This window comes from Camelina sativa, chromosome 7 (assembly GCF_030686135.1).
Source record: "Camelina sativa cultivar CO46 ecotype springtype chromosome 7, ASM3068613v1".
NCBI classification, from domain to species: Eukaryota; Viridiplantae; Streptophyta; class Magnoliopsida; order Brassicales; family Brassicaceae; genus Camelina; species Camelina sativa.
Window position 1 is genome coordinate 17,753,085 of NC_141886.1, and position 27,151 is coordinate 17,780,235.

The following is a 27,151-nucleotide window of genomic DNA, read 5'->3' on the forward strand; positions in this document are numbered from 1 at the left end:
TTACTAAAATAATGATAATTATTGTTTTATAAGATGTAAGATTAAATATGTTGAAACCCCCATATAATTTGTTTTTCTTTTTTTTTAATTTTTTTTTGAAGGAATTACCAAAAAATTACAATTCTCATAGACTATATATATTGCTATGAAAAATTTATAAACTACAAAATACGCTAATTTGGTAAAACAATTAACATAATTACTTGCTAAAAAAAACTTATTTTAATTTTTGTGGAGCGGGTTGGCATCAGTCTCATATACAGAGTTAAGTGGAATTGTTATTTTCTTTTAAACACTTATAAATGTGTACCATGGGATAATTGTATTACTAGAATATATATCTACCACAGATTAAACCTTAAAAACACTTAAAAAATCTTCTATTTTTAATAATTATATCAAAAACCTGTAAAATTTTATATTTTTAAAACCATCTCCTAGTATACCATGGAGTAAATCCAATAAATATTTATAATTGTACAATCTAAAAATTAATAAAATAATAATAAAATAACAAATATATATAATAATAATAATAATAACAAATATATACAATATAAATTTTAAATTTTAAAATATTGTCACGCGGTGTACTGCGGATTAAATCATTTAGATCCTATGTGAGAATTTTTAACGATGACAGTGTTTTGACTGCTATCAGAACCTAACAAAAAGTTTTGAGATAAGTGAGTTGAAAATATAACGTTTTATTATTTTCATTTGTCCTCGACTAAAAGAGATACAAATACGTAACGTTTTTAATTAGGAAAAATTATATGTTCTAATAATAAAATAGCATGATACTACAAAGTAAAAACAAATAGCACCAATATTTAGGTGCCCTGAATACATCGTATAACAACCTTGTTTGATATAATAGTAATATTTGATATAATAGTAATATATTAAAATGGAAAAAAAATAAATATATATATATATATATATATATATATCTATCTGTCACGTGAATTCTTTAATTGAAATGAATGAATTCCAAAATTTTCCAAATTGCCAAAGTCCAAAAGAGATTTTGATTACACAAAAAAAAAAAAAAAAAAAAAAAAAAAAAAAAAAAAATCGAAATTACACTAGTTCTATTGACCTGACCTGATATTAGAACGAAATAGAAAAATCATGTAGATATATAGATATAGTCACAAACCCAAACTGAATATTGACTAAATTGAACGATCATACCACCAAATTATTTGGTAATTACAAAGACAATAGTTGCAAACAAGTTTTAGCATATTAGAACTACATGTAATCATTTGGTCTTGACAGCTTGATATATAGAAGCTACAGTAGCAGCGATAGTCAACAACAAGAGCACTGCCGCTACTGCGGTAGCCGTCCCAGTCCACAAGTCGCTGCAGTAGACTTTCTTGAGAATGGCACAAGAATTATTTCTACAAGAGTTGCAGTGAATGTTGAGTTCTTTGGTTGTGTCGTGATAAATGGTGTCTATTGGTGTCAGCACGCCTTGACCTAACTTGTTTATCATTTCCACCACCAAGCTCGGCCGCCCAATATCATTAGATATAGCCCCTTTGTTCAAGCAATACATGTTTATTAACATTCATCAAATATACATATATACACAAGTAATAGTGGATTATAATGTTTGTACCTGATGCAGTGAGTATCTCAACATCTTTAACGGTGGTAACGAGAAAATTCATGAGATCTATGTACTCAGAAGTAAAGGCATTTCTCGGGTCATGGCACTGCTCATATGCAATGACGTTTCTCAATATGACTTCAGAAGAATCATCTGCAGGGGAACATGGCATACTTAAAACACCTCCATTAAACGAAATAGCTAGGGAGTTTTCACGCCCCACTTTGTTGAACTTCACTCCAGAGCGGGATAGCCTATCGGCGTTATACATATCTTCTGTTGGCTTTTTTGATCCCCTTGCGTTGGTTCCAAGAGAATTTTCATAAACATGCCGGTACATGTCTGTAAGATTTTTGAACTTGTAATCTCTGCAAGTCATATCAACCTCAAGGGAAAACAACTTCAGGATTAGTTCATCTAGCGTGGGCGTGGGAGACGATCCAACCAAATTATTTTTGCAATATTCGAATAACTTCTCCAAAATGAAGTAGGGAAGTTGATTCTCGAGCAAGACGAGATCTACCATTGCCATTGTTGTGAAATAAGGTTTGTCCACAGTCAGGTCATGATGTCTTGTACTAGTTTGAGGATCCACAGACGTGGTTGTGGTTGGCTGGGCTGTCTCCTTTCTTTTTTCCCAATGTTTGAGAATGAGCTCTAAGATGAAAACTGAATCAAGAAGGATTAGCTCTTCGAAGTCAGCAGATGATATCCATTCTGTTGATACCGCATAGCTTGCGCGAATATCATCTAGGGATTCTTTTATGATTTCTTTCATCTTTTCCTCAACGACGAATCTCTTGAGGAAATCTGCCATGTACTTCTTTTTTTGGTCCTCCATCATCAGATACTCTAGATACCTAATAAACCGATCTACACTTTAATCACATATGCAGACATCTAGTAACAGTTTTTTGTGAGCTCCATCACTCAAATACTCTAATTTCGAATTACAAAAATTACATCTAAATGTGTGTAACTCATAGAAACACCTTATGGATAAAGATACTTTACAAATACCTTATAAATACTTTGTAAAACCTTATAAAACTTTATAAAATACTTTATGAAACCTTCTAAATATTTGGATAGAGTATCTTTTAGACTTTTAGTTATAGTTACCATATAAAAGTACATTATAAGCGTAAAGTGACCTTAGTGCAGTGGCCAATGGTAAGTCCTTAATGCACAAGGCACCATCACATCCGGGATCGAGTCCCACTTCCTACGAATGTAGAGATTTGACTATTGGGCCGGCCAGTTGTGGCTCAATGGTTGACGAAAAAAAAAGTACATTATAAGCCTTATAAGACTTAATAAATTTTTAGCTTTATTGACGAGTATTTTTGAAAATGGAAAGATGAAAGTGGCATTTTTTTTTTAAATATACACCAAAAAAAAACATTCTTGAACTAATAACGGCATTAATTATATGTTAAATTAAATATGTATCAATTAATTAGTAAAAAGTAATAGTATAAATTAGCATCTTTTGTTTCGTTGAAAAAAATTCAATGAAACATAGCTTTCTGTAAATATATTTTATATAATTTTTTTATCAACACGCATTAGTTTAGTTTATAAACTCAAAACAAAAAGCAAAATCAAAAAAAAAAAAACAGCAATGCCCATAGGTAGGCCTGGACAAAATACCCGACCCGAATTACCTGTATTGGATCCGAACCGAAAAACCCCAGTTCGAATTGGGTATGGATCTTCCTTAATATATTAGATGGGTCTTGATTGTAAATACTTTTGGGTATCGGTTCGGGTCGGGTATTACCCAATACCCAATTAGTACCCATGTCGGACCGAAACTATGTGTGTTTATGTAATAATATCTATGTGTGTTTATCAATTGAGATTGCTAAAAAGATGAAGAATCATATGTTTATCAGTTCGTATCTCCACTCTCCACTAACTATATCTGCAAAAGATTTTCTATTCTTCTTTATAAATTATGTAACCTAGCCCTGGGCATAATATCCGGTACCGAAGAACCGTACCGAAACCGAACCGATAAAAGTGGTATCGGGTAGGGTTCGGGTTAAGCAGAATTACCGAATGGGCTAAGAGGCCTTGGTAAAATGGACTTCGGTTCGGGTTCAGGTTGTAAATTAAGTATATTGGACCACCATTTTAGATCTGTTGAACCTAAAGGCCTTGACCCGCTAAGGCTAGCCCTGGGCATAATATCCGGTACTGAAGAACCGTACCGGAACCAAACCAATAAAAGCGGTATCGGGTAGGGTTCGGGTTAAGCAGAATTACCAAATGGACTATGGTTTAATCAGTTATTTTGGTTATTTACATGGGTATTTATAAATTTTTTTCGGTTATCTCGGGTTTTAGTCGGTTATTTGAGTACTTTGGTTAATGAAAATAACCAAACCGATTATAATCCGGAAAAATTTCTGGTTATTTTGGATTTTGTATTGGATTAGAAAACCGCTCCGAACCCGGCCAGCTACTAACCGTACCGAACAGAATTTTTTGTAAATTACCGAATGGGATCTATAGGTCTTATACCGATTTACCCGAAACCTGACTGGGTAGAACCGAAACCCGATTGGATACCCGATTGCCCAGTACTAGTGTAACCCTAATCCACAATCTCAATCTGGATTCTCTAAACCTCTTTCCTTCGTCTCTTGACTCTCCAATTTCAGAGACGTCTAAGACTCATTCAAAGGTAAGTTCCATCAATTAGTGACTTTAATTCATCAATTGATTCTTAGATTGTATATAGAATCCCATTGATTATTGAATTTAATTCATCAATTGATTCTTAGACTGTATTCAGGTTTTGTTTTTCTTTGAAATCCGGTCTTATGCTAAAGTTGTTGCATAACATATAAGAGAAGGTTGATTATTGGTTTTGTGTGCAATTTGCCATTGATTATCCATTTTTATTAAAGAATGCTCTGTTTCAGGCTGATTAGCTAAGTGAATAATTTTATTTGTTTTTTGTGTGCACACACAGCTCATGCTTGTTGATACTCTCTCGCATAAGTTATCTATTTTTCTCAGTTGTAGCTCATATACTCTCTTGCAGTGTTAAGACTTGATATTCAATGGTTTGTTTGTTTGTTTTATTTTGGTTTTTGTTGATAGTAGAATTGTAGTCTTTGTTTTACATATCACTCTTTCTTATTCTGTTTTGTAGATGGATTCTTCACCATTGCCAAACATAGAACATGAAGAAGCCGAAGAAGAGTTGGTATCACCTGCTACTAATCGAGGCAAAAGAAAAGCTTTTCCAGGAGAGAGTGGAGCAACTTCTAAACCACCTAAGCAGCCTAAGGAACCGGCTACAAGGTCCCCTATCTGGAAACACTTCACGAGAGTCAAGGAGCTGAAGGACAAATGCAAGTGTAATCTTTGTCAAAAAATATTGGGATGTGCATCAGTGTTTGGGACTTCAAACTTGAAGAAGCATCTGGATTTGACTTGCAAGCAATATAAGGCATGGGAGCAGAGGCAATCTCAACATATCATTAAGGAAGATGGAAATCATGAAAACTGGAAAGTTTCTAAAGAAATTTTCAGAGAGGCTTCTAATGAGATGCTTGTGTTGGCAGAATTACCACTAGCATTCGTTGAAGGATTAGCTTGGAGACACTTTTGCAGTAAGACGCATCTCTTTAAGCCTCATTCACGAAGAACAGCTACTAGAGACATTGTTGAAATGTTCATGAGAAGGAAAGCAGCTCTCAAGAAGTTGATTTCATGTAATAAAAAACGAGTGTCTCTGACAACTGATATTTGGGTTGCAAATGTTACTCGTGCGAGCTATATGGTGATCACTCTTCATTTTGTTGGTGCAAACTGGGAGCTAAAGAAGTTGATTATCGGTTTTAAATATGTCACGGATCACACACGGAAGACAATATCATCTATTCTGTTGGAATGTTTAGCTGAATGGGGGATAGAGAAGATCTTCACAATTATAGTGGATAATGCAACTGCAAACACAAGTGCACTCCAAAAGTTTCAGAAGCAATTCAAGTTAGTGAACAGTGATGCATTAGTGATGGATGGAGAGTTTATGAACATGAGGTGTTGCGCCCACATCATGAATCTGATTGTCAGAGATGGTTTGCATGAAATGAAGGGTAAAAGTTACAGCCATTCGTAATGCAATTCAGTATGCGAGGTCTAAAACTAAAAGGTGTGAGTCAGTTGAGCAGAAGGTAGTCACAAGTAAGATGACTAGAGGGAGTTTGCCTTTGGACATCAAAACAAGGTGGAACTCAACCTACTTGATGTTGTCAAGAGCCTTGAAGTTTAGAGCAGCATTCGATAAGATGGAAATGGAGGACATATTATACAATGAATTCTTTCTAGAAGTAGTGGATGGAGAGAAAAGGATTGGGCCGCCTCAATTTTCTGATTGGAATGCAGTGGAGAGGTTAGTAAAGTTTCTAGCAACTTTTAAAAATCCACTTTGGTTCTCTTTGCATCTGCTAGTGTTGCATCTTACAAATGCTATGGTGAAATAGTTACTATAGAGAAGAGTCTGATGGTCTTGAGTACTAGTTTAGACAAGGATTTGAGAACAAAAGTTGATGAAAATATTGATAAATTTGAAAAGTACTGGGATAGAATGAAGCATACAAACAAACTGTTGATTGTTGCTAGTGTCTTTGATCCAAGGAAGAAAATGCAGTTTGCTAATATGTGCTTTGAAAAGCTTTATGGTAAAGAGAGTCCAGAAGTAGCAGAGATGAATGAATCAGTCATTGATGTTTTGAAAGCTCTGTTTAAAGAGTATTGTGGAGTTCATAACAAAGGAACAAACAGTCAATCATCAAAGTCAAATCCGACATCAACAGTTGGTGGCCGAGAGTACAATGATGCATCTCACACCACTAACGTTGGGTTTGAAGTGCCAGAGTCAATGGATTGTGCTTATCAAGAGATGGATGATGAAATTGGAGCCACAGATGCGAGAGATGAGTTAGAAATTTATCTCAAAGAAAAAATAGAGAATCCTAAAACGATTATGGGAACAATAGTAAGTATCCATTTTTAGCAGAAATAGCTAAGGATGTGTTGGCAATGCAAGTTTCTTCTGTTGCATCTGAAAGTGCATTTAGCACTAGTGGTCGTATCATAGAGCCACATAGGAGCTGTTTAAGTCATTATATGGTTGAAGTCTTGATGTGCACAGAGCAGTGGCTAAAGTGTGAGCTGAACTCAAGTGACAAAATTGTTACAAATGCACAATTTCTTGCTGATGTTGAAATGTTTGATAATCTTTAGAGAGATAATATTTTTTGTTATATTATTTTTTTGTCAATCTTGAGTATTAACATTCATCTCTCGGATTAACATTCATGTTTTTGTTATTAACTTTCAGAGTTTGATGGTGAAGTTAACTGAAGCTATAATCATCTTCGGATATAAGGTAATTTAGGTGATAATCTGATTCTTTTTATCTGATATAGTGTTGTAGCTAGTGTTGTAATATAGTAACAATCTGATTCTTTTTATCATCGTTAGTAACAATCTGTTTCTTTTGGTAATTTAGGGTTGTAACTAGTGTTATAATATAGTAACAATTTGATTCTTTTTATCATCGTTAGTAACAATCTGTTTCTTTTGGTATAAACAATCTGATACACTACTACACTTAGTAACAATCTGATTCTTTTTTTCAAACAGAGAAACGGTGAATACATACAAGGAAAGGAAACGGTGAAGACGTCATTGATGTGGTGAATCTTTCCTTTGATTCTTGATGTTTTCTTCAATTTTCTCAATACCTACTTCTAGTTCTAGCTTTTATAAGACTTTTGAATTTGATTTTGGATGTTACTGTTCTACTACTTGTTTATGTTTTGGATTATGTTTTCTCTTGCTTGTTTTGCTTGTTTTTTGTTTTTAACTTTGGTTTAGTTATTTTGGTATGATTCTAAGTTATAACTTCATGAAATTTGATCTAAGTTTTTCAATGTATATATAGGGTATCTTAAATATATATGGATATTTTCGGTTCTAAACAGGTGAAAAATACTCGATCAAACTGAAAAATACTTATACCGAACCAAACCCAGAAAATACCGGGTATATTTCGGTATTCCCAGAAAATATCCGAACCGACCCGAACCCAAAAAAATCCAAAACGAACCTGAACCGAACCCGAACCGAGATTTTTCTAAGGTATATGATTCCATAAATTATAAATCCGAAATACCCGAAACCCGAAATATCCGAACCGATATCCAAATGCCCACTAATACCCATGGGTATGCTTTTTTATGTACCTTGAATTGCCATTTTTAAGATCCTCCATAAGATTATTTGCTTCAATATCGCTCCTAAAGACTTTTGGTTTTGCAAAATGATGAAGCGGGCCAATTAGGAGTATCCTAGGTGTATAGGCAGCAGGTTTCACTTCACGCAATTGGCTTGGCACTCTATAAATGCAACATTCTTCAGATCCCATCTTCAATAGATGAAGACCTTTTGTATCTTCTACAAAAAAAAAAAAATGCACACATATATATAGTCCAACAATAAAATCTATAATTAGGGATAGAAGAATCGTCAGATCACTTTAACAGAAGAAAAAAAAGAGATCTTAGAGAAGATAGTATTTTGTAACTAATATTCCATTTGGTAATTTTTTGCAGTGATGAGTTTCATCTAAGTTCTTGTAATAGATTTATAGATAGATAGATAGATATTTGTTAAAGAAACAGAGAAAGAAGAATATCAAGAACTTACTGTAGTGATTGAGCTATGGAACGAAGCTTTAATTCTCTTACAGATTACAAACATATAAAAGCAGAAAGAGAGTCTTGTAAGTTATAAACTATGAGAAAAATTCACGATGTTATTCTCGGAATATAATGGTGCAAATTGTTCATAAACTATTATTTAGAGAATATGCACCCTATAGGCAGATTTAATTTTTTTATATGCACAACTGAAGGAAGGTCAAATTGTAAAACTTTTGTTTTATTTATTGTTATTAATTTTCTATCAATATTATTTTTTCATCAGTATTATGAATTTTCTTTGCTACTTATATGAATTGGAGATTACCGTAGGAGAGCAAAACAAATATTTTGCAGATCAACTGTTGTAACTTGTAAGCCGTAAAAGTCTGTTTGTGAACTGAAATCCAAACCAAAAAAATATTTTAGCAATTTTATAGTGACAACAAATTATAAGATTTATAAAAATTACATATTATATCTATCTATTTCTTTTTTTTAACTACTAAACTATATATGTATATATATAAAACCGTTTAATACAATATTAAATGTAAGATTCTAACTGAGAACGTGTGAGTATATGAAAACTCGTATAATAAAATGTTATATAAGTGAGGAAATTGAAATTAAAATTATACTTTATGTTTTACTAATAAAAATAACACAATATTTATCGAAGAATTAACTTGTTGTTTAATTTAGTACACTATTAATATATTATTATTTGGCGATGGCGATTGGATCTAGTTTTTGAATGAAGGATTCCGGTGAGGATGGGAGACGGAGAGACGGTCTCTCGCGTTCTCTGATGGGGGAGTTTATTCGGGGTCAGACCGGAAGTCTACCTCTGAATTCCTTAGAGCTTTTTACTTTGGTAGTAGATCCCGATTTCAAAGGAGAGATTCTGTTGCAATCGGATATTAGAGATTCGATCTGGTTTGATTTGAGATCTTGTAGGTGGGTTAATGTTTGGAGCGAAATCAGGGTTGCGGGATTGATTTTGGTTTCCTTTCGTGATTTGATGGTACTTATGTTGGTGATTTCGTTTTCTGTGAGTATTAAGGTAAGGATTCGATCCTGTCTTTACCTTGAGAGATGTTGTTTCCGGTTTTGGTGGTTCATAGGATAAGAGATTGATTTGAGATCGTTGTCTGGGTGTTTTTTTGGGATTCAGTTGATTGGCAGATCTTCTCTCTTGGGTCGACGTTTTATGAGGAGAATCAGGGTATATAGCTGGAGTTTTGGTCTCCTTCCTCCCATTCACGTTTCCTTTGTTAACTTCCCCTATTATCTGATTTGTTCTGGCTGGTGCGGCTTCTGGTCTTTTGTTGTGCAACGTTTCCGGTTGTTGTTGTTGTTGGTGATTCCTCATATGGCTCAATCGGCTTTTCTTAAGGGTAAGGCTCCTCTGGTGCATACGAAAACTGTGAAAATCTCCAATTCAGTTTTGCCTCAGAGAATTCAGCAGTTTTCCCTCACCCTTATTGCGAGACTGATGAATCCTTTGATTCAACGGATGGAGTCCTTGGTTTCCACTATGCCTAAGATTTGGAAGCTTGAAGAAAAGGTGGTGGGTGCTGATTTGGGTCAAGGTACATTCCAGTTTAACTTCGCTGATGAGCTCGATCTGCAAGAAGTCTTACAAAATGGTCCTTACCATTTTGATGGTTGGATGATCTCTCTGGTTAAGTGGGAACCAATTATTTCCTCAACCTATCCCTCTGCTATCAATTTCTGGGTGAAAGTTGCTGGTATCCCAATGCATCTATGGGAGGTGGCTACTCTGGAGGCTATTGGTAAGAAGCTTGGTATCATTAGAGAAATTGATTAGGAGACAGGCAGTGTGTGTGTTACTGTCAACAGATTCAACCCCCTTCTCTTCAAGATGGTTGTGCCTTTCGAATCAGGTGATGAGGTTATAGTTACTCTAGAGTATGAGAAACTAAATGGGTATTGTGATAATTGCTCTCGGCTTACTCATGAGGAGAGAGACTGTCCAGAGCTCAATAAGGATATTGGTAATCAAGGTGTTGAGTTTCAGGCAGATAAAAGAGGGGTTCAGCGTCACCAAGGCATGGGGAAACAGGGTGTGCTTCACAACGATGGTGGTTGGGAGAAGCCTCGGAAATATGTTAAGAGAGCCTTGGATTTTCAAGCTCACGGGTCTTTTGCTGGGGAGGGTGGTTCCGGTTCTTATCAGCAGGACATATATCATGGTTCAGCCTAGGAGCAGAAAAGATCGTATGGTGCGGTGGCGATGGGGGTGGGAGGTAAGCGCGGGTCTCAGTTTGTTCATGGGGAACAGTTGGGACAGGTTCCTACTTATCCACTGAATCGAAAGGGTTCTGGTTCCGGTTGGCCTAAGCCTTTATATAAGGCTAAAACTGGTCAGAAGGATAAGGGTATGCAAGAGGGTTTTGGTGGTGGTTCTCATCGTGATACAATGATGGAGAATTCTCCCCAACACAAGGTTGACAAGTCTTTGGTAGTTGCGGAATTTGATGAAGCTACGGATGATTTATTAGCGGAGGGTGATGCTTTGGATGGTAATCTTCATGAGGAGGGGGAGGTTGCGATAGAGCAGGATACGGTGTTGGAGGAGGGTATGGAGGCGGATGGTAATGTTTCAACCGAGGCTAGTCCGGAAGGTATTCCTACATCCTCTCTCCCGATTGTTTTGGATGTGAGTGGTGTTAGTTCTGCTATGAGAGGGGTTACTCTAGGTCACAGAAAGGATGATGCTTTATGGCTTCCTAGCTCTCGGTCTAAGAAACTAGTTAAAAAACCTGTTTTGTCTTTAGCATCTCCTGGGAAACGTTTGCTTGCTAAAGTTCTATCTAAATCTGCAGGTGATGGTCAAAAACAGAAGGTGTTGGAGAAACAAGGGTCCAAGTGGTTCGTTGTCGTTTAGATCGAGCCTTAGGTAATGAAGATTGGCATTGTCTTTTTCCTCATTCAAAGGTTGATTATTTAGAAATGATTGGCTCTGATCAATGCCCTATTCTGGCAACTTGTTTAAAATCGAACTTACGGAGGCAACGACAATTCCGGTTTGATAAGCGGTGGCTGGGGAGAGACGGTCTGTTTGGAGCAGTGGAGTTTGGGTGGAATCGCATTAAGAACTTTCGAATTCCGGTCTTTGTGGATAAATTAAAGAATTGTCGAAATTCAATATCATGATGGCGGAAAAACAATGTCCGTACTGGGCCTACGGTTATTTCCTCTTTGAAGGCGGCGTTGCAGGAGGCGAAAATGGATGATTTGATTTCGCATGAGGAGATTCGTAGCATAGAGCGAAAGCTAAAGGAGGCTTATCGGGATGAGGAGTTATATTGGCAGCAAAAAAGTAGGAAGTTCTGGTTACGGGTTGGCGACAAAAATACGAAATACTTTCATGCTTCCACGAAACAGCGGAGGGTAAGGATTAGGATTACTGGATTATATGGACCTGATGATATCTGGACCGAGTCAGATTCGGATATGGAGGATATTGTATCGCAATATTTTGTGGATCTCTTTAAACGGTCGGATGTGCGGAGTGTTCCACAGATGCTTCAGGAGGTTCCTTCTTTGATCACAGACTCTATGAATAGGAGTTTAATCAGGGAAATCACAGAATCAAAGGTTCGCAAGGTTTTGTTTGCTATGCATCCCGAGAAGACACCAGGTCCTGATGGGATGACGACAATGTTTTCCAGAGATTCTGGTCCACTATTAAAGGACATTTGGTAGCTTTGGTGAAGGATTTTTTCTGTACTGACCGGTTTGATCCTCGGTTAAACGAAACGAATATATGTCTCATACCTAAGAAGGAGATGGCTCAACGGATGACGGAGTTTAGGCCAATTAACCTTTGTAATGTGTGTTATAAGATTATTTCTAAGGTTATATGTTTCAGACTCAAGCGGTTTCTTCCATCTCTTGTTTCTGAAACTCAATCGGCTTTTGTTTCTGGACGTTTAATTAGAGATAATATTTTGGTGGCCCAGGAAATTTTTCATGGCTTAAATACCAACCCACGATGTAAATCAGAGTTTTTGGCTTTCAAGACGGATATGAGCAAGGCATACGACCGTGTTGCGTGGGATTTTTTTGGATGCGGTAATGGTTAAGTTGGGTTTCGATAGAAAATGGATTTCCTGGATTATGTGGTGTGTTTCTTCCGTCTCGTATCACGTCCTCCTTAATGGTCAACCTAGAGGTTATATCAAACCTCAGGGGGGGTCTATGTCAGGGAGATCCTTTATCTCCTTATCTGTTTATACTGTGTACGGAGGTCTTAATTGCCAATATTAAGAAGGCTGAAAGAGAGCATGGATTTCGGGTATTAAGATAGCTCGGGATTATCCTACCATTTCACATTTGTTGTTTGCTGATGATAGCTTGTTCTTCTGTAAGGCTGATCCTGCTGAATGTAGCACGATTATGGATATTATAGGAGATTATGGGAGAGCGTCGGGGCAGGAGGTAAATTTGGAGAAATCATCCATCTTGTTTGGCAAAAAAGTATCCCCTGAAGTATGGACTCAGTTAAAAGATGTAATGGGTATCTCCAGAGAGGGTGGTATGGGTTCATATTTGGGTATTCCAGAGGACCTCCAGGGTTCAAAAACAAAGGCTTTCCGTTACGTTAGTGACCGTTTAGATGATCGTGTGAATGGTTGGTCTGCAAAGTTTTTATCAAAGGGAGGGAAGGAAGTTATGATTAAGTCGGTAGCTCTGGCTCTCCCAACCCATGTTATGTCTTGCTACAAGTTACCAACGGAGTTAACGTCTCGTTTAACAAGTGCTATCTCAAAGGTTTGGTGGAAGTCTAATGATAAGGCAAGAGGTTTGCACTGGATCGCGTGGGATAGGTTATGTAAGAATAAATGTGAAGGCGGTTTGGGCTTCCGCTCTCTGGAACAGTTCAATGATGCTAAGTTGGCCAAACAATATTGACGGTTAATTCATTATCCATCGTCTCTGTTGGCTCGAGGTTTGCGAGGCAGATATTTTCGGAATAAAAATCCTCTACAGGCTAAGAAGCTTTATTCCCCCTCGTTTGCTTGGCGGAGTATCTTCTCAACTAAGGGTTTGGTGGAACATGGTTCTCGGTGGGCGATTGGTTCGGGATGTAACGTCTCGGTGTGGCGAGATCCGTGGATTCCGGATATTCAGCCGAGACCAGCAAATGGTCGAGGTCGGCAGTTACATTCCAATCTAATGGTCAACCATTTGATTAATCTATACACGAAGGAATGGCATATGCCAATCCTAGAGGAGTTTATGGATCCGGTAGATATTCAAATCATTTTATCTATGGAGATTAGTAAATCTTTTAAACCGGATAAACTGATGTGGCACTATACTAAATCTGGGAAATATTCGGTTAAATCTGGTTACCAGCTCGCCCGCGATTTAATAAAAGAGGTAGAGGTTGGGCCGACGTGCACATCTCTTAGGGCTCAGGTTTCGAAACTTCAGGTTCCCCCAAAGATTTAGCATTTCTTCTGGCAGATTGCTTCCGGCTACCTTCATGTGTTGGAACGCTTGGCTCATCGGGGTGTCCGGTGTGATCCTCTATGCACACGATGTGGCTTGGCGGTGGAGACTATCAATCATGCTCTTTTTGAATGTCCCCGTTCGCGTCGGATTTGGGATTTGTCTCCGGTAGATATATGCATTGATGGATTCCCCTTTGCTTCTATTTATTCAAATCTTGATTTCCTTTTCTGGAGGGCGTCGTCCCAGTCGGCTGTTTCGGATATTGGTTTTCACCTACCATGGATTGTCTGGTCTATCTGGAAAGATAGGAATAAAAAAGTTTATCAGGGTATTGAGGCAGAACCGGGTGATGTTCTGATCCAAGCGGCTACTGATAAGTTGTTATGGGAGGAAGCAAGATCCTCCGTTTCGACCTTTTCTGATCTTTTAACCTTGGAGGATCAGAACCCCGTTCCCCGGTGTCAGATCGATGGATCTTGGAAGGCATCAGATCTTTTGGAAGGATTAGGTTGGTGGTATTGCAATAGTGAGGATGTAACGCTGTTATTGGGAGCACGGAGTCAGCGTCGCGGTCCTTCACCTCTTCATTTGGAGCTTCAAGCTTTGCTTTGGGCGATGGCTTCCATTAAAGCGTCAGGCGTTGACTGTCAGTTTTTTGAGACGGATTGTGCTGAATTACTGGTGATGGTGCAGTCCCCTGATGATTGGCCCGCTTTTTCCACCCTGCTAGATGAATTCAGTGTACTCCAATCCTCCATTCCCTCTTTCATACTTTCGAGGATACCGCGCAGTTCTAATGTACGGGCTGACTGCCTTGCTCGCTCTTCGAGAATGTTAAATTCAGCTTCTTCTTTTGTAAACACTTTTCCTCCGTTTTGGACGACCAATCTTAGAGTTGTCTTTTAATTAATGTTTGGTTGACAAAAAAAAAAAAAATTAGTATACTATGTATAGAACATTATATAAATAAAAATTCACCTATATATAAATATATCTTCTCATGCATTCTCAATCAAAATTACATCTTAATTTTTATTATTTTTTTGTTATTTTTTAAAAGTCAAACATGAATCCCTCCCCCCCCCCGACAGATCTATTTGCATCATGTGCTCCATATACTTTGAATAATTCATGGAACGAAACTCCAGTAAAAGTTAAGAACGAAACTTTCCTTTTATTTATTTATCTAATATATGATGTCACTGTTGGAATCTCACCTTTGATTAATAGTTCACAAAGAATCAAACATGAGCAGAAGAAAGTAGGAAGAAGAAGTTGAAGGAATAATCGAGAGATAGAAGAAGATGAGAAGATGTGTTTTGTGTCGTACAAGAAAGGAGGAGAAGAAAGAAGAAAAGTCTTATGGGCCATGTTGTTTTTATTAGAAGGCTCATATATGTTATTGGGTTATTTTGTGTTAGAAAACAATTATGCAAAGTAATTAGGTTAAAATAAAATGTAGTATGAATATGTAAGGTTGTGGTAAAAACAAGATAAGGAGAATGAGAGGTTAAGCTGACCAAAGTCCTTCACTCGCTGTGTTTTTTTTTTCTTTTTCTTTGAAAACAATGATATTGATGTGTTGTTCCGTAACATCCGAACCAAATATTGGAAAAACTGGAAAACTGGTTTGGATGTCGATAGATACCATCAAGAGTGCCGCTCGACACCATTAGTTCATCTGACCAAATTTTTACATTTTCTGGCATTTAAAAAAATTTAATGAAGCAGCAGTTTTGGTTGCATGGTGTGCATGTGAGCATAATATCAGTTAGAGATTGCAAATTCACTTCGGTGTTCTGAAAGGCGTTTCAGACAGAGTTGGGCACGAAAGTGCATATAAGTACAACTTACCATCCTGAGACAGACAATGACGGATCCAGAACATTTTTTAGCCTAGGGCACTATATATATAGAACAATTTTTTAAAAATACAAATAAATTAAACAACATAAAAAGAAATTTTATTCAAAATTAAAAAAACTACAGAATTTTAAGATTTTTTTTTATATTCAATAAAAATTTTATCACTATTTTATTTATCATTTTTTCAAAAATCACTATAGAAAATAAAAGAACATGATTTCCAAGTTTTAAGGATGACAGCTAAAGTTATAAAACCAGACAAAAAAAATGATCTGTCTAACTAGAGAATTTTCCATAATATCAATTAATCACAAAATAGTTATTTACTGTAAACATGTTTGATATTTTTAGAATTGAAAAAAAAACAAAAGTAACAGTAAGAAACAAAAATAGTTGAAGAGAAAAAAATTATTTCAATGATGCTTTAAGTATTCTATCATCAACTTTTCTTAATAATTCGCATGTACCTTTACGTACAAAAAAAAGAAAAAAAAATAGTTGGATGCATTTGTTTGCGAATTTTTTTTTAGGTAGGTATTTTAATTTAAATTTCTTTGCGATGAAACATTTTTTTGCTTTTAATTACACTGGTTTAGGGCTAAGACACACATTTTGTTTCTAGTTAGAGTGTGGCACCAATTGGACCAAACCTAAAATGTATAAAGGAAAAAAAAACAGTGTGGGGCACGTGCCCCACTCTCTCTTGCCTTGCATCCGCTCCTGAGACAGATGGGCTGTCCGAGAGAACAATTCAGACTTTGGAGGATTTGTCGGATGTGTGTGCTGGACTGGGGTGATCACTGGGCTGCTCACCCGAACCTAGAAGAGTTTGCTAACAACAACAACTACCAGATGAGTATTAGTATGACTCCTTATGAGGTGTTGTATGGGAGCCCATGTCGCATACCCTTATGATGGACTCAGGTGGGGGAGAGGATCATATTTGATGCGAGTTTTGTTCAGGAGACCACATATAATATCTAGGTGCTCAAGCTGAACATGAAGGAGGCTCAGGATCGGCAGAGGACTTATGCTGATCATAGAAGGAAAGACATTGAGTTTCAGGTTGGAGATAGAGTGTACCTCAAGATGGCTATAATGTGGGGTCCAAAAAGGTCATTGACAGAGACTAAGTTGAATCTGAGGTACATGGGTCCGTTCAGAGTGTTTGAGTAGGTGGGACCGGTTGCATATAGGCTGGAGTTGTCTAAGGTTATGCGTGCGTTCCACTAGGTATTCCATGTGTTGATGCTGAGTAAGTGTCTTCATAAGGATGATCAGTTGTTGGCTAAGATTCCTATAGATCTCTTGAGACGAGACCAGTGAGGGTTCTCAAGACATGGATCAAGGAAATTCGATAGAAGAAGATTCCTTTGATGAGAATCCAATGGAGGAGACTTGGGAGGCAGAGGCGAGGATGAAGGCAAGATTCAAGAAGTGGTTCGAGAGCAAGTCGAGACTTGAGCTTGTCTATCCTTGGTTTCCATCATTTGGTTTTGTTGGCTTGGTGTCTTTGTATCTTATTTTTTTTATTATGTATTTTTGTTGAGGTTGTAATGATTATGACATTTTTATGATCCATAAGATGTTTATTTCTTTATTTTTCTGGTGTTTTCATGGAAAAGGAAATAGGTGGGGGTTTCTATAATTGGAAAGTTTCCATAAATAGAAAGACTAAAAATAGAAAGTTTTGTGTAAGTTAGAACTTTGCTATTTTGGAAAGGGTGGTGATCTTTGTGATGATCCTTCGGGATGTTTGCTTGTATGGCGGTCTTAGTGAGATTTTGTTCCCTGGCAGTGGTCTTGGTGACGCTTGTCAACGGTAGTGGTCTTAGTGACGTTTGTACCTTGGTGGTGGTCTTGGTGATGCTTCTCTGTGGTAGTGGTCTTGGTGACGCTAGATACCTTTGTGGTAGTCTTGGTGACACCATATAATATAGTTGCGGTCCTGGTGACGGTTCTTTGGCCTTGGTGGCGGTCTTTTTGGACATTTGTTTGGCTTTGGTGGCGGTTATTTCGGACATTTGTTTGGACTTGGCGGCGGTCATTTTCGACATTGGTCGTGGGACATTGCGATGTTCCTGCATGAGCCAAAGAGATAGTTCTGCTCAGCGTGGTACTCGGTCGAACTCAGAACTATTGCTATAGAGATATAAGATCTCAAACAATTCGTGAGGAGACGATTATGTTTCTATGTACCGTTATCTTGAATGACTTTGTGACCTGAGGGTATAATTGGTATATCAACTTTGGGTGATGATCTGAAGGCGCACTGTAGGGTGATTTCCCGAGAGCGAGAATAAACTTTGTGGATATCGTAGCTTGAGGGTCGAGGCCTGATAGCGAGCCGGTAAGACTTGATGTTCGAGACCTGAGAGCGGAAGATATGCAAGAGTTGAGAGCGAATAATATTAGACACACGAGTTATTGGCTAGATAAAGTCTTCATGGATTAGTCGGAGGATGTGTGAGCCATAGCGTTGGCTGCACGGGAGGTCCTTGATTGTTGGTCATAACGCTAGATTCAAGGTCGAATCTATGTTGGTGGGGGAGAATCGTAACATCCCCGAACTAAATATTGGATAATTTGTTTGGGTGTCGATCGACACCAGCAAAGGTGTCACTCGACACCAGCAAAGGTGTCACTCGACACCATTAGTTAAGCGGATGTTCGGTTCAATTTCAGGATTTGCGGTTCGAGTTGGTTTGGTTTGGGGACCGTATTTAAGATGTGAAATTGAAGTTTTTAGGTTTAGTGGACCTATTGACGCCTCCTTTTTGTGGAAGAGAGAGAAAACGATTCTCAAAAGTTCCTCAAGGTTTTACCTGAAGCTTATGTCCATGTTCTTCTGAGTTTTTTCCTTGTGGTTGGAGATTTAAGGCTGGAGGCGTGGGAGAAGCTTGTTGTGGTATGTTTTTCATCATTGTTGGTTGGAATCCTCCTGTTCTAAAAAGGTGAGTGAATGACCATGGCTTACTAAGTTAAGATCTCTGTTTCTGTGATTTGTGTGTTGTATGATTAATATATTTGGGTGTTTATGTATTTTTTGTGACTCTTGTGCCTTGTATTCACTTTTGGAGATGACTTGTATGCGTGTGAGGTGCTTGGAAGCGGAATTCAGAGCTAGAGACTGTAGGAGATCGATGCTTGGCATCGGTGTCGGTCGACACGTCCACATCAATGCGAGGACAGCGCTAGGACTTTGTTGAGTGTCGGTCGACACTGTTTGCAGATGCCGGTCGACACTGCTAGAATTTTTGTAGATGTCGAGGAGGTGTCGGTCGACACCAGTTTGGTGTTGGTCGGCACCAGCTGGCTAGTCTCGGTCGACACCATCCTCAGCTGATGTTGTGTTTTCCTTTTGTGTATTGTCTTGTTTGTTGTGTTGTTTGTTGATTGTGGCATGTGGAGATCTTATTGCTTGTGTGTATAACCTAGTAGATGGAAGGATTGTCTCACTACGTGTTTCTGAAAATACTTATGCATCTCTTTTGTGTTGCGGTGCAAGTAAAAACAAAGTGTAATAGTAGAATCAAGACGATGAAGAGGAGGATGTTCTAGAGACTCGGTTGTTTGTTTTATTCTTATGTTAGGTTGCTAGAATGGAACATTGTTTTCTAGAATGAATGTTAGATTGTTGGTTCTATGACTCTGGTTATGCTTTTGGAATTGTTGGAATTGTTTGGTTATTCATTTAATTGATTCTTCGATTAATGATAATGGTTATGTTGTTGAATGTTATCCGCTGATTGTAATATTGGGGTTAGGTTGTTAGTAAATATGGAATCACTAGTTGTTTTAGTGTTTTAAAAAGAGAAAAAAGGAACAGATCGGATTGTTTCATCTTTTTTTTTTTTAACGCTTATTCATTAATAATCAAGTGGAAAGAAGGATAGTACAATAAACAAACCAAATTAAGACATTGCAATAAATAAAAACCTTACTAAGATAAATTGACTCAAACATCAAAACCTCCTAGCCTTGTCGATCCTGCTCAATCTTATCATGTAATCAAGATGGACCACCAAGTGCGAGGTATGTAACCTCCCCCATCACTTGTATTGTTTTAGTGATTATGTCGACCTCAAAACAATATTTTGGCCACTGTAAAGGCGATTCCAAAGCAGCAAGCGCAGCATGACAATCCAACCAAACTTCACATGACGTTATCTGAAGATCCTTAAGACTCTGTAGACACCACAACACACAGCTCAACTCTGCTGAGATTCTGTTAGTTTGAGGGAGGAAGGCATCTCTCGCATGATACATGACATCCCGTTGTGGTTTCATAGGAGCCAACCACCTCTACATAAACATGACTCATTCATCTAAGAAGCATGAATGTTACATTTAAGTGTACCTTGGGGTGGTTTTTTCCAACCCTGTAGTCGATTCCCACGTCCATGATCTTCTTTAAGGGACTCCTTGCGTATCAGCGCCTGTTGTTTAATCCATTCCTCCGAAGTCTCTAAGGCTGTAGCAAGTAACACATGATGATCCTGATTTTGATTTTCAAACACAAAACTATTCCTTACTTTCCATATCTCCCAAAGTATCCAAGGGATGGAATTTCTCCATTTTTCTAATATGGTAGTTCTTTCCATCAGCTGGAACATATACTCTACATTCATCGTGGCGAAATAGGTAAAGCAATAGCATTCCATACTCGATAAGCAAGGGAACAGCCAAATAGCACATGAGCTATAGTTTCATTCACATTTTTACAGACTTGGCAAACATAGTTAACTTGGAGACCATGGTTACGTATACAATCCGTAACCGCTAAAGCTCCAGATAATGCCCTCTATAAAAACATCTGTATCTTCGGTTTTGTACACACTTTCCAGATTTTCTCCTTGATCTTGTTGATACATTATATGAGTTATGATATCGAACTAAGTGAAACGACCCGACCCGTTTTTTTTTTAATAAATAATAATAATAATAATAATAATGATAATATACTACAACTAGTGGTCCCATACCCACTAGCCACCTAACCACAACCACAATCAAACAAAGGAAATAACCAATAATATTTCAATAATAGAATATCCAGTAATCAAATATAACCATAAACCAATATCCAAATCATCAGAAAACATGGAACCAGCAACCTAGAAATGTTTCTAATGACCCAACTCTAGCAACCTAGCAATTCCAGACAACATCCAATCGAGTCCCTAGAACATCCTCCTCTTCATTGCCTTGATTCCACGATCACACTTTGCCTTTACCTGCACCACAAACACAAATTGTAATGCATGAGTATTTTATAAACACTCAGTAAGGCAATCCTCCCATCTACTAGGCTATACACACAAGAAATAGAGACATCTCTAACCATCAATAAACAATCAACAATCAACAATAACAAACCAGGACTCAGCATCGACCGACACCAACATGCATCGACCGACACCAGTTGGAGGTTGCGTCGACCGACGCAAGATCTGCATCGACTGATGCAAGGTTAACTCCCATCGATCGATGCTCCCATTGCATCGACCGACGCATGCTCGACATAGCACGAAAACCCTAGAGTTTACGCGTATCGACCGATGCAATGCCGAGCATCGTTTTCCCCCGAAGCTTCTCGCTGGATCTTTGTTCCTACAACCACAAAACTCGATCCCAAGCCACAAGAAAGCTTCCCAACGTCCCAAATAACAATCTAATAAGTCTAACAACACAAAACAAGCAGATCAGAGAAATATCCAGTTTAGATAAGCCATGGTCATGCACTTACCTTTGCCAAGAAGATTCTAAACCTTACACAAGCAGACAAACACTTCCAGGAAGCTCCTAGAACGATCCCAGCTACCGATCTCTACATGAACAGCCTCAAATCACCAGAAATCACCAAGAACACTCAAGAACACTTAAGGAACGGCTAACCATGACTAATGTGACAAAACTCGAGTTAAGGGTTTTCCTAACCCGAAACGTGGCGTTTAACTTAAGTCAAACCACAGAAAAACGACCTTGCATCGACCGACGTACCTACTGCATCGACCAACGCAATCTCTAAACTGGGATTTCGGTTCGCGGGTGTTACGCTAAGACTGTCAATCTCCTTGGTGAGTAACCAATACCCGCTTTCACTGAAAATCTACCATCTTTCGTGTAAGCCCAAATGTAGCGATCATATGATTTTGTGCTGAAGGATAAGATCTAATCAGAGTTACATCACATGGAGAAAACAAATCATTAAGACGTCGTAGATTCCAAGTCCCATCCTCTGTTATTAGCGAAGACACTTTCAGATTGAGGGTAATATGGAGTTCTCTGTTGAAAGGCCGTCTTGAAGAGCCATCTGACACCCATTTATCCAGCCAAACATTAGTATCTCGGCCATCCCCGATAGACTTCATTACTCCCCTCTCTAATAATTCACGACCATACATAATACTACGCCATGCATATGAAGGCCTATACCTCAGTTTTGCTTCCAAGAAAAACTTATCAGAGAAGTATCTTGCTTTATATACCCTAGCCAATAACGAGTTTGGTTCATCTAGCAGGCGCCATGCCAGTTTCACTAATAGACCTTGATTAAACCTCCCAATATCTCTGAATCCTAGTCCACCCCTCTGTTTCGATTGACAAACTTTCTTCCACAAAATCAATGCATCTTGTGTTTATCTCTCACTTGCATTCCACCCAAACTGACACATTGCACTTGTGAATTATCTACACTGATGTTTAGTTAGCCTTAAGCATGACATAGCATAGACAGGAAGAGCTAGGGCTATCGATTTCAACAGGATCTCTTTGCCACCCGAGGGTAGTGTTTCCTCATACCAACCACTCAAGCGTAATTTGAGTTTATCAGTGATAAACTGCAGCAATTCCTTTTTAGAACCACTAAAACATTCTGGCAAACCTAAGTATTTGCCATTTCCCCCTTCTAGTTCAATGCCATTATATAAACCAAGCAAGTGTCTCATATAAGGATCTAAGTTCTTACCAAAGATGATTGCTGTTTTTTGAAAATTAATTTCTTGACCAGAAGCTTCGCCATATAATTTAAGACACTTCAGAACCTCAGAACACTCCCGAAGGTTCGCTTAACAGAGGACTATCATCAGCGAAAAGGAGATGCTGGATCGATGGACTAGAAGAGTTGAGTTTCATTCCTGTAATCCGTCCCTCCAACTCTGCTTTATTCATTATATGGACTAAAGCTTCAGCACAAAGAATGAAGAGAAATGGTAATAGAGGATCACCCTGCCTTATTCTCCTCTCTGGCTTAATATATCCATAAGATGAACCATTCAGTAACAATAAGTAAGACACTGAGCTCACACAACTCATAATCCATTTGAACCCATTTGACATGAAAACCCATGCGTATGAGCAGTTCTTCCAAGAATCTCTATTCCACATGGTCATATGCCTTTGACATACCAATTTTGATTGCCATGAAATCTTCATCACATTGCAATTTGTAGACCGTTTCCAGTGTGAGATAGACCGTCGACAATCTGCAAACCTGTTCATAATAGACAATTGTCCTCTGGTTTCTCCTTCTGACCAACAATGTTTAATGATGTCTTCAAACGCTGGTTTAGAAATCCATCGTTTTTGAAACATAAACCTTCCTTTGCGAGAGATATTTCACTGACAAATCTTGTAAATAGTGGACGGTGGTAAGAACCAACACGTTCTAGATACTCCGCTTGAACCCGTGGAAACAACTGAAACAAGGAGTGTTTCCCAAAGCTCTATCTAACCAACACTGCACCCACATCTTGTTGCGTTCTCCTGCCCAAGAAAATTTATTCCCAAGGCTGGGAATTTCCCGTAATCGATAGTCACTAATCATGTTACGGAAGGGGAAGAAAGAGGATTTTGCCCATGCTGGTCCACCTAGTTTTCAGATCTCATTAAGATCACCCAAAACTAGCCATGGATCATCTCTTCTGCACCAATGTTTACTAACTTGTTCCAAACTTCTTGACGATGTTGCCAAATATAATCCCCATAAACACAAGAGATGAAGAAAAGGAGGGATCCAAGCTTAACTTGAACATCAATTATACGCTTGTCTGAACTGATGACCTCAACCTCATATGTAGACTTCCAGAATAGTGCTAAACCACCACTTATGCTAATCGGATCCACAATGTTAGAGTGGTCATAATCCAAAGAATTTTTTAGGTTAACCACGTGATTACTGGAGTTTTTTTTGTCTCGAGGAAGAACATAAAATCAGGAAAATGTTCACGATGCATTTCCCTTATGGTAGGAATTGTCAACTTCCCCCCCCCCCCCCCCAAACCTTGACAATTCCAGCTCATGAAGCTCATAACTGTGTCGACGGTTCCTCACCTAGAACCACCTTTCCATTACGTCTTGCGATTTTTGATGATACATCATCTTCACTCATAGCTTTCCTTTTCGATGAAGAAACCTCTTCTGCCTCCTTGATCTTGTCAACTTGATTTGTTTCAACACCTTCCTGAGACATAGCAGCTTGTGTTTTCCTTGTCCATTTATTTGAACGTCTCCTCTTCTTCACTTGTTTGATTTTGGCCCCAATGTAACCAGCTGAGAAGCTTGTTCCATAAACCGTCGAGCCTCCTCCAACCACTTGAGCTGAATCAACCGAGACTGAAGAGGAATGAGTTGGCTGTGATAAACAATCTGCAACGTTTCTTGATCAAAGTAGGGGTTCAGAGTTAGAATCTTTGTCTCTTGTGGCAACCATTACCCCTTCAAAATCAAAGCCTAACCCGTTCCCCTTGTTCATATCTGTTGTAAACTCAGGAGGAGCTTCCCATCTTACTAGTTGTTTCTGACTCATGGTGTTTCCATCTAGCTCCCTAACAAATTGTCGAATTCTTTCAATGTGCACCTGCCTAAGCTGAGGATCTGCAACTGATAGGTACTTGGCAATCTTAGATTTACCTGATACCAAGTCAAACCCCACATCTTCATCAGTGAGTACCCCAAACAAAGGGTCATCTTTGCTAATCTTTGGTAATAATTGACTAGGAACTATTGATGTAGATTTATTCCCTCCCGTAGCAGCTACCTGCCGGTTTGAAGGATTAAAAGGGCATCTCTCCTTATTGTGCGTAAGAAGCTGGCATTGATAACATCGTCTTCGAATTCACTCATTCTCAACCCCAATGACAACAATCTCACCTGAAGGTGGCTGAAATTCTCGAGAATTCTTCAGGGGACGACTTACATCAAACATGATCCAAACCCAGACAGAACCCTTACTCTGTGGCTTTAACGGATCAAAAGCCACATGTGTGACTTGTCCAAAGTGTGAAGCTATTGCCTTAATGGTGTCAGCTGTATTATGGTTAACTGGAATATGCATCAGCCTGATCCATATAGGTAAGATCTGGTTGTTCCACCCATTTTTCCAATGTAACGTCCAATCATTGAAAGTCCAAACACCATTTTCTAGTACAGTTAGTAGCTCTGATTCAGAATCAAAGATGAATTGAAACTGATCGTTTGGTAGGGCGATACCTCTTGCCCTGTTATAGACTCTCCATAACCTTGCATCTCATGAATCAGACTAGATAGTTTCTGATTCTCTGGACAAAGGAGTCTCCCAATGATACTACACTTGTTCCTTACATATGAATTGAATTGTGGAAGATTCTGCAAGACAATTGGCTTATCATCATCTAGTGACATCTCCTGCAAAGCCTTATCCAAAGCATACTTCACTCGAAATCTGTTTCTGATCATTAATAGCATAACTAAATTCGAAGAAAATAAAAGTAGGTAGACGACGAGTTGAGAACCTACGAAACTAAATTAAAATTGCAGCGAGATCTTCAAAGATATGGTGAAGATTACGCTATCAGCAGACAAAATCTTACCAAATCTAGCGAAAACAAGAATACTCCCGGTAAACTTTAAGTTTTTTCACTAGAGGGCAACACCTCTGAATGAAAAAGAAGGACCTAAGCGATTAATCTTGTTTAATCTTGTATTCATTTTTTTTTTAATTTAAAAACTATAATGTTTATTATTTTGGGAAATGACTTTGGGATCAAAATGTATAATCAATTAGTGTACCGTAAGTCAAAAACAGATATTAAGGTGACTACGAACGGTAAATATTATCTTGATCAACCAAAATTATTTTCTACAAGCGTAATTTTTTTTTAATATGTGTTATGTTATCTTGAAACTTAATATTATCTCATATAAAATAATTTAAGTAATTTTATCCTAGAAATTTATCATATATGATAAAACCTATTAAATTGAATCTTTCTTGTTCAAAAATTTTTAATGAATTTTTTAAAAAGTTAAGGGTTTCTTGACTTCTTCTAATATGTTCATGACCACTTCTATTAAATTTCAGAAGACTTTTATCAACACGAATGCCAAAGGAATTTAATAAAACTCTTCTATTGTATGAAAATTTTAAATTTCTTCATACAGTTTTCAGCCTCTTTCAATGGGAATGGTTTTGACGAAAATTCCTAAAAAAACTGATAGAATATCGGGAATACGTTCACGTAATCTATATCGGGAATACGTTGGAAAATAGATCTGTTTTAATAATGACTTTTAGTCGCCTTGCAATGGATTTTCAAAGAAAGTAATCTCATTTTACCTCTATAGAAATAATAGACAACAAAATAAAAGATAGAAAAACGGAAAACAACTGAAATTTCTTGTTCTTAGTCTCTTGGGTAGTGGATAAACGAACCAATATACAATATTGAATCACAGTTATAGAAAAGCGGCACTTGCTTATTGACTGAGTTAAGAGATTTCATGCTGAGAGGACCTCTAATTGTGGTGTGGTAATGGACATGGTCCTGTTAATGGTTCCCGTGAACATCACAATTGGCACAAGAATAATAATTCTTGGAATTTTTCATATTGGAAAGCCCATTTGTTGAGGCATAATCTAGATATTATGCATATTGAGAAAATCTTCTTTAGCAACATGATGAATACCGTCCTAGACGTCCAAAAAAGATAATAGATAAATTTGAAGTCTAGTTTAGAATTGGCAGATATTTTCTCTTGTCCTGAGCTTCATGTATTGTCGAGCGGTAAATTTTCAATAACTACAAGTTAGATGCGCCTTCAAAACACAAGTTCTTCAAAACTTTTTCAAAAAAAAAAAAAAAAACACAAGTTCTTCAAATGGGTTATCCATAATATTATACACATCTAATCACAATTGTGTTTGTTACCGCAGAAGTATTACACTTTGTTTTATATTGCAGATGTATTAAACTTTGTCTGTATGCTTTGATATAATGAGGCGCTTTTGTGGTAATTCATATTATGAAGATATATAGACAAGGAACCAAAAGATGGTTTTCATTTGTTTGCTTTGTATATCAGTAGGACACTAAGGCCCCGATTGGTAACTGCTGTTACTTGTGGCTGTAGAGACTTTGATTTTAAAATTTTAGCTGTAGAGAATTTGGTTGTAGATGTTTTGACTGTA

At 37.7% G+C, this 27,151-nt stretch overlaps 2 protein-coding genes across 2 annotated transcripts; one reads left to right on the forward strand and one right to left on the reverse strand.

Annotated features, from left to right (window-relative positions):
* Positions 1 to 1,107: 1,107 nt before the first annotated feature.
* Positions 1,108 to 8,482, reverse strand: LOC104701206 (UPF0481 protein At3g47200-like). Its single transcript, XM_010416852.2, has 4 exons — positions 8,354 to 8,482; positions 7,891 to 8,101; positions 1,631 to 2,481; positions 1,108 to 1,548 (listed from the first exon to the last, which is right to left on the reverse strand). Exons 2-4 carry the CDS (start codon positions 8,070 to 8,072, stop codon positions 1,268 to 1,270), a joined length of 1,314 nt encoding a protein of 437 aa, XP_010415154.2. The 5' UTR covers positions 8,073 to 8,101; positions 8,354 to 8,482; the 3' UTR covers positions 1,108 to 1,267.
* A 572-nt stretch (positions 8,483 to 9,054) lies between these two features.
* On the forward strand, positions 9,055 to 25,843 carry LOC147941365 (uncharacterized). Its single transcript, XM_087457267.1, has 3 exons — positions 9,055 to 9,412; positions 9,524 to 10,145; positions 25,539 to 25,843. Exons 1-3 carry the CDS (start codon positions 9,104 to 9,106, stop codon positions 25,604 to 25,606), a joined length of 999 nt encoding a protein of 332 aa, XP_087313393.1. The 5' UTR covers positions 9,055 to 9,103; the 3' UTR covers positions 25,607 to 25,843.
* Positions 25,844 to 27,151: the final 1,308 nt, after the last annotated feature.

Bases quoted from the DNA above. Each gene is read 5' to 3' on its own strand.
- LOC104701206 (XM_010416852.2), bottom strand. From the start codon at position 8,072: ATGGGATCTGAAGAATGTTGCATTTATAGAGTGCCAAGCCAATTGCGT. The intron at 2,482-7,890 runs GTACATAAAAAA...TCGGTTTATTAG, and splicing joins CTTAAAAATGGCAATTCAAG to GTATCTAGAGTATCTGATGA. The intron at 1,549-1,630 runs GTACAAACATTA...GCTTGAACAAAG, and splicing joins TGAGATACTCACTGCATCAG to GGGCTATATCTAATGATATT.
- LOC147941365 (XM_087457267.1), top strand. From the start codon at position 9,104: ATGAAGGATTCCGGTGAGGATGGGAGACGGAGAGACGGTCTCTCGCGT. The intron at 9,413-9,523 runs GTAAGGATTCGA...TTTGGGATTCAG, and splicing joins CGTTTTCTGTGAGTATTAAG to TTGATTGGCAGATCTTCTCT. The intron at 10,146-25,538 runs GTAAGAAGCTTG...TTACGCTATCAG, and splicing joins GGCTACTCTGGAGGCTATTG to CAGACAAAATCTTACCAAAT.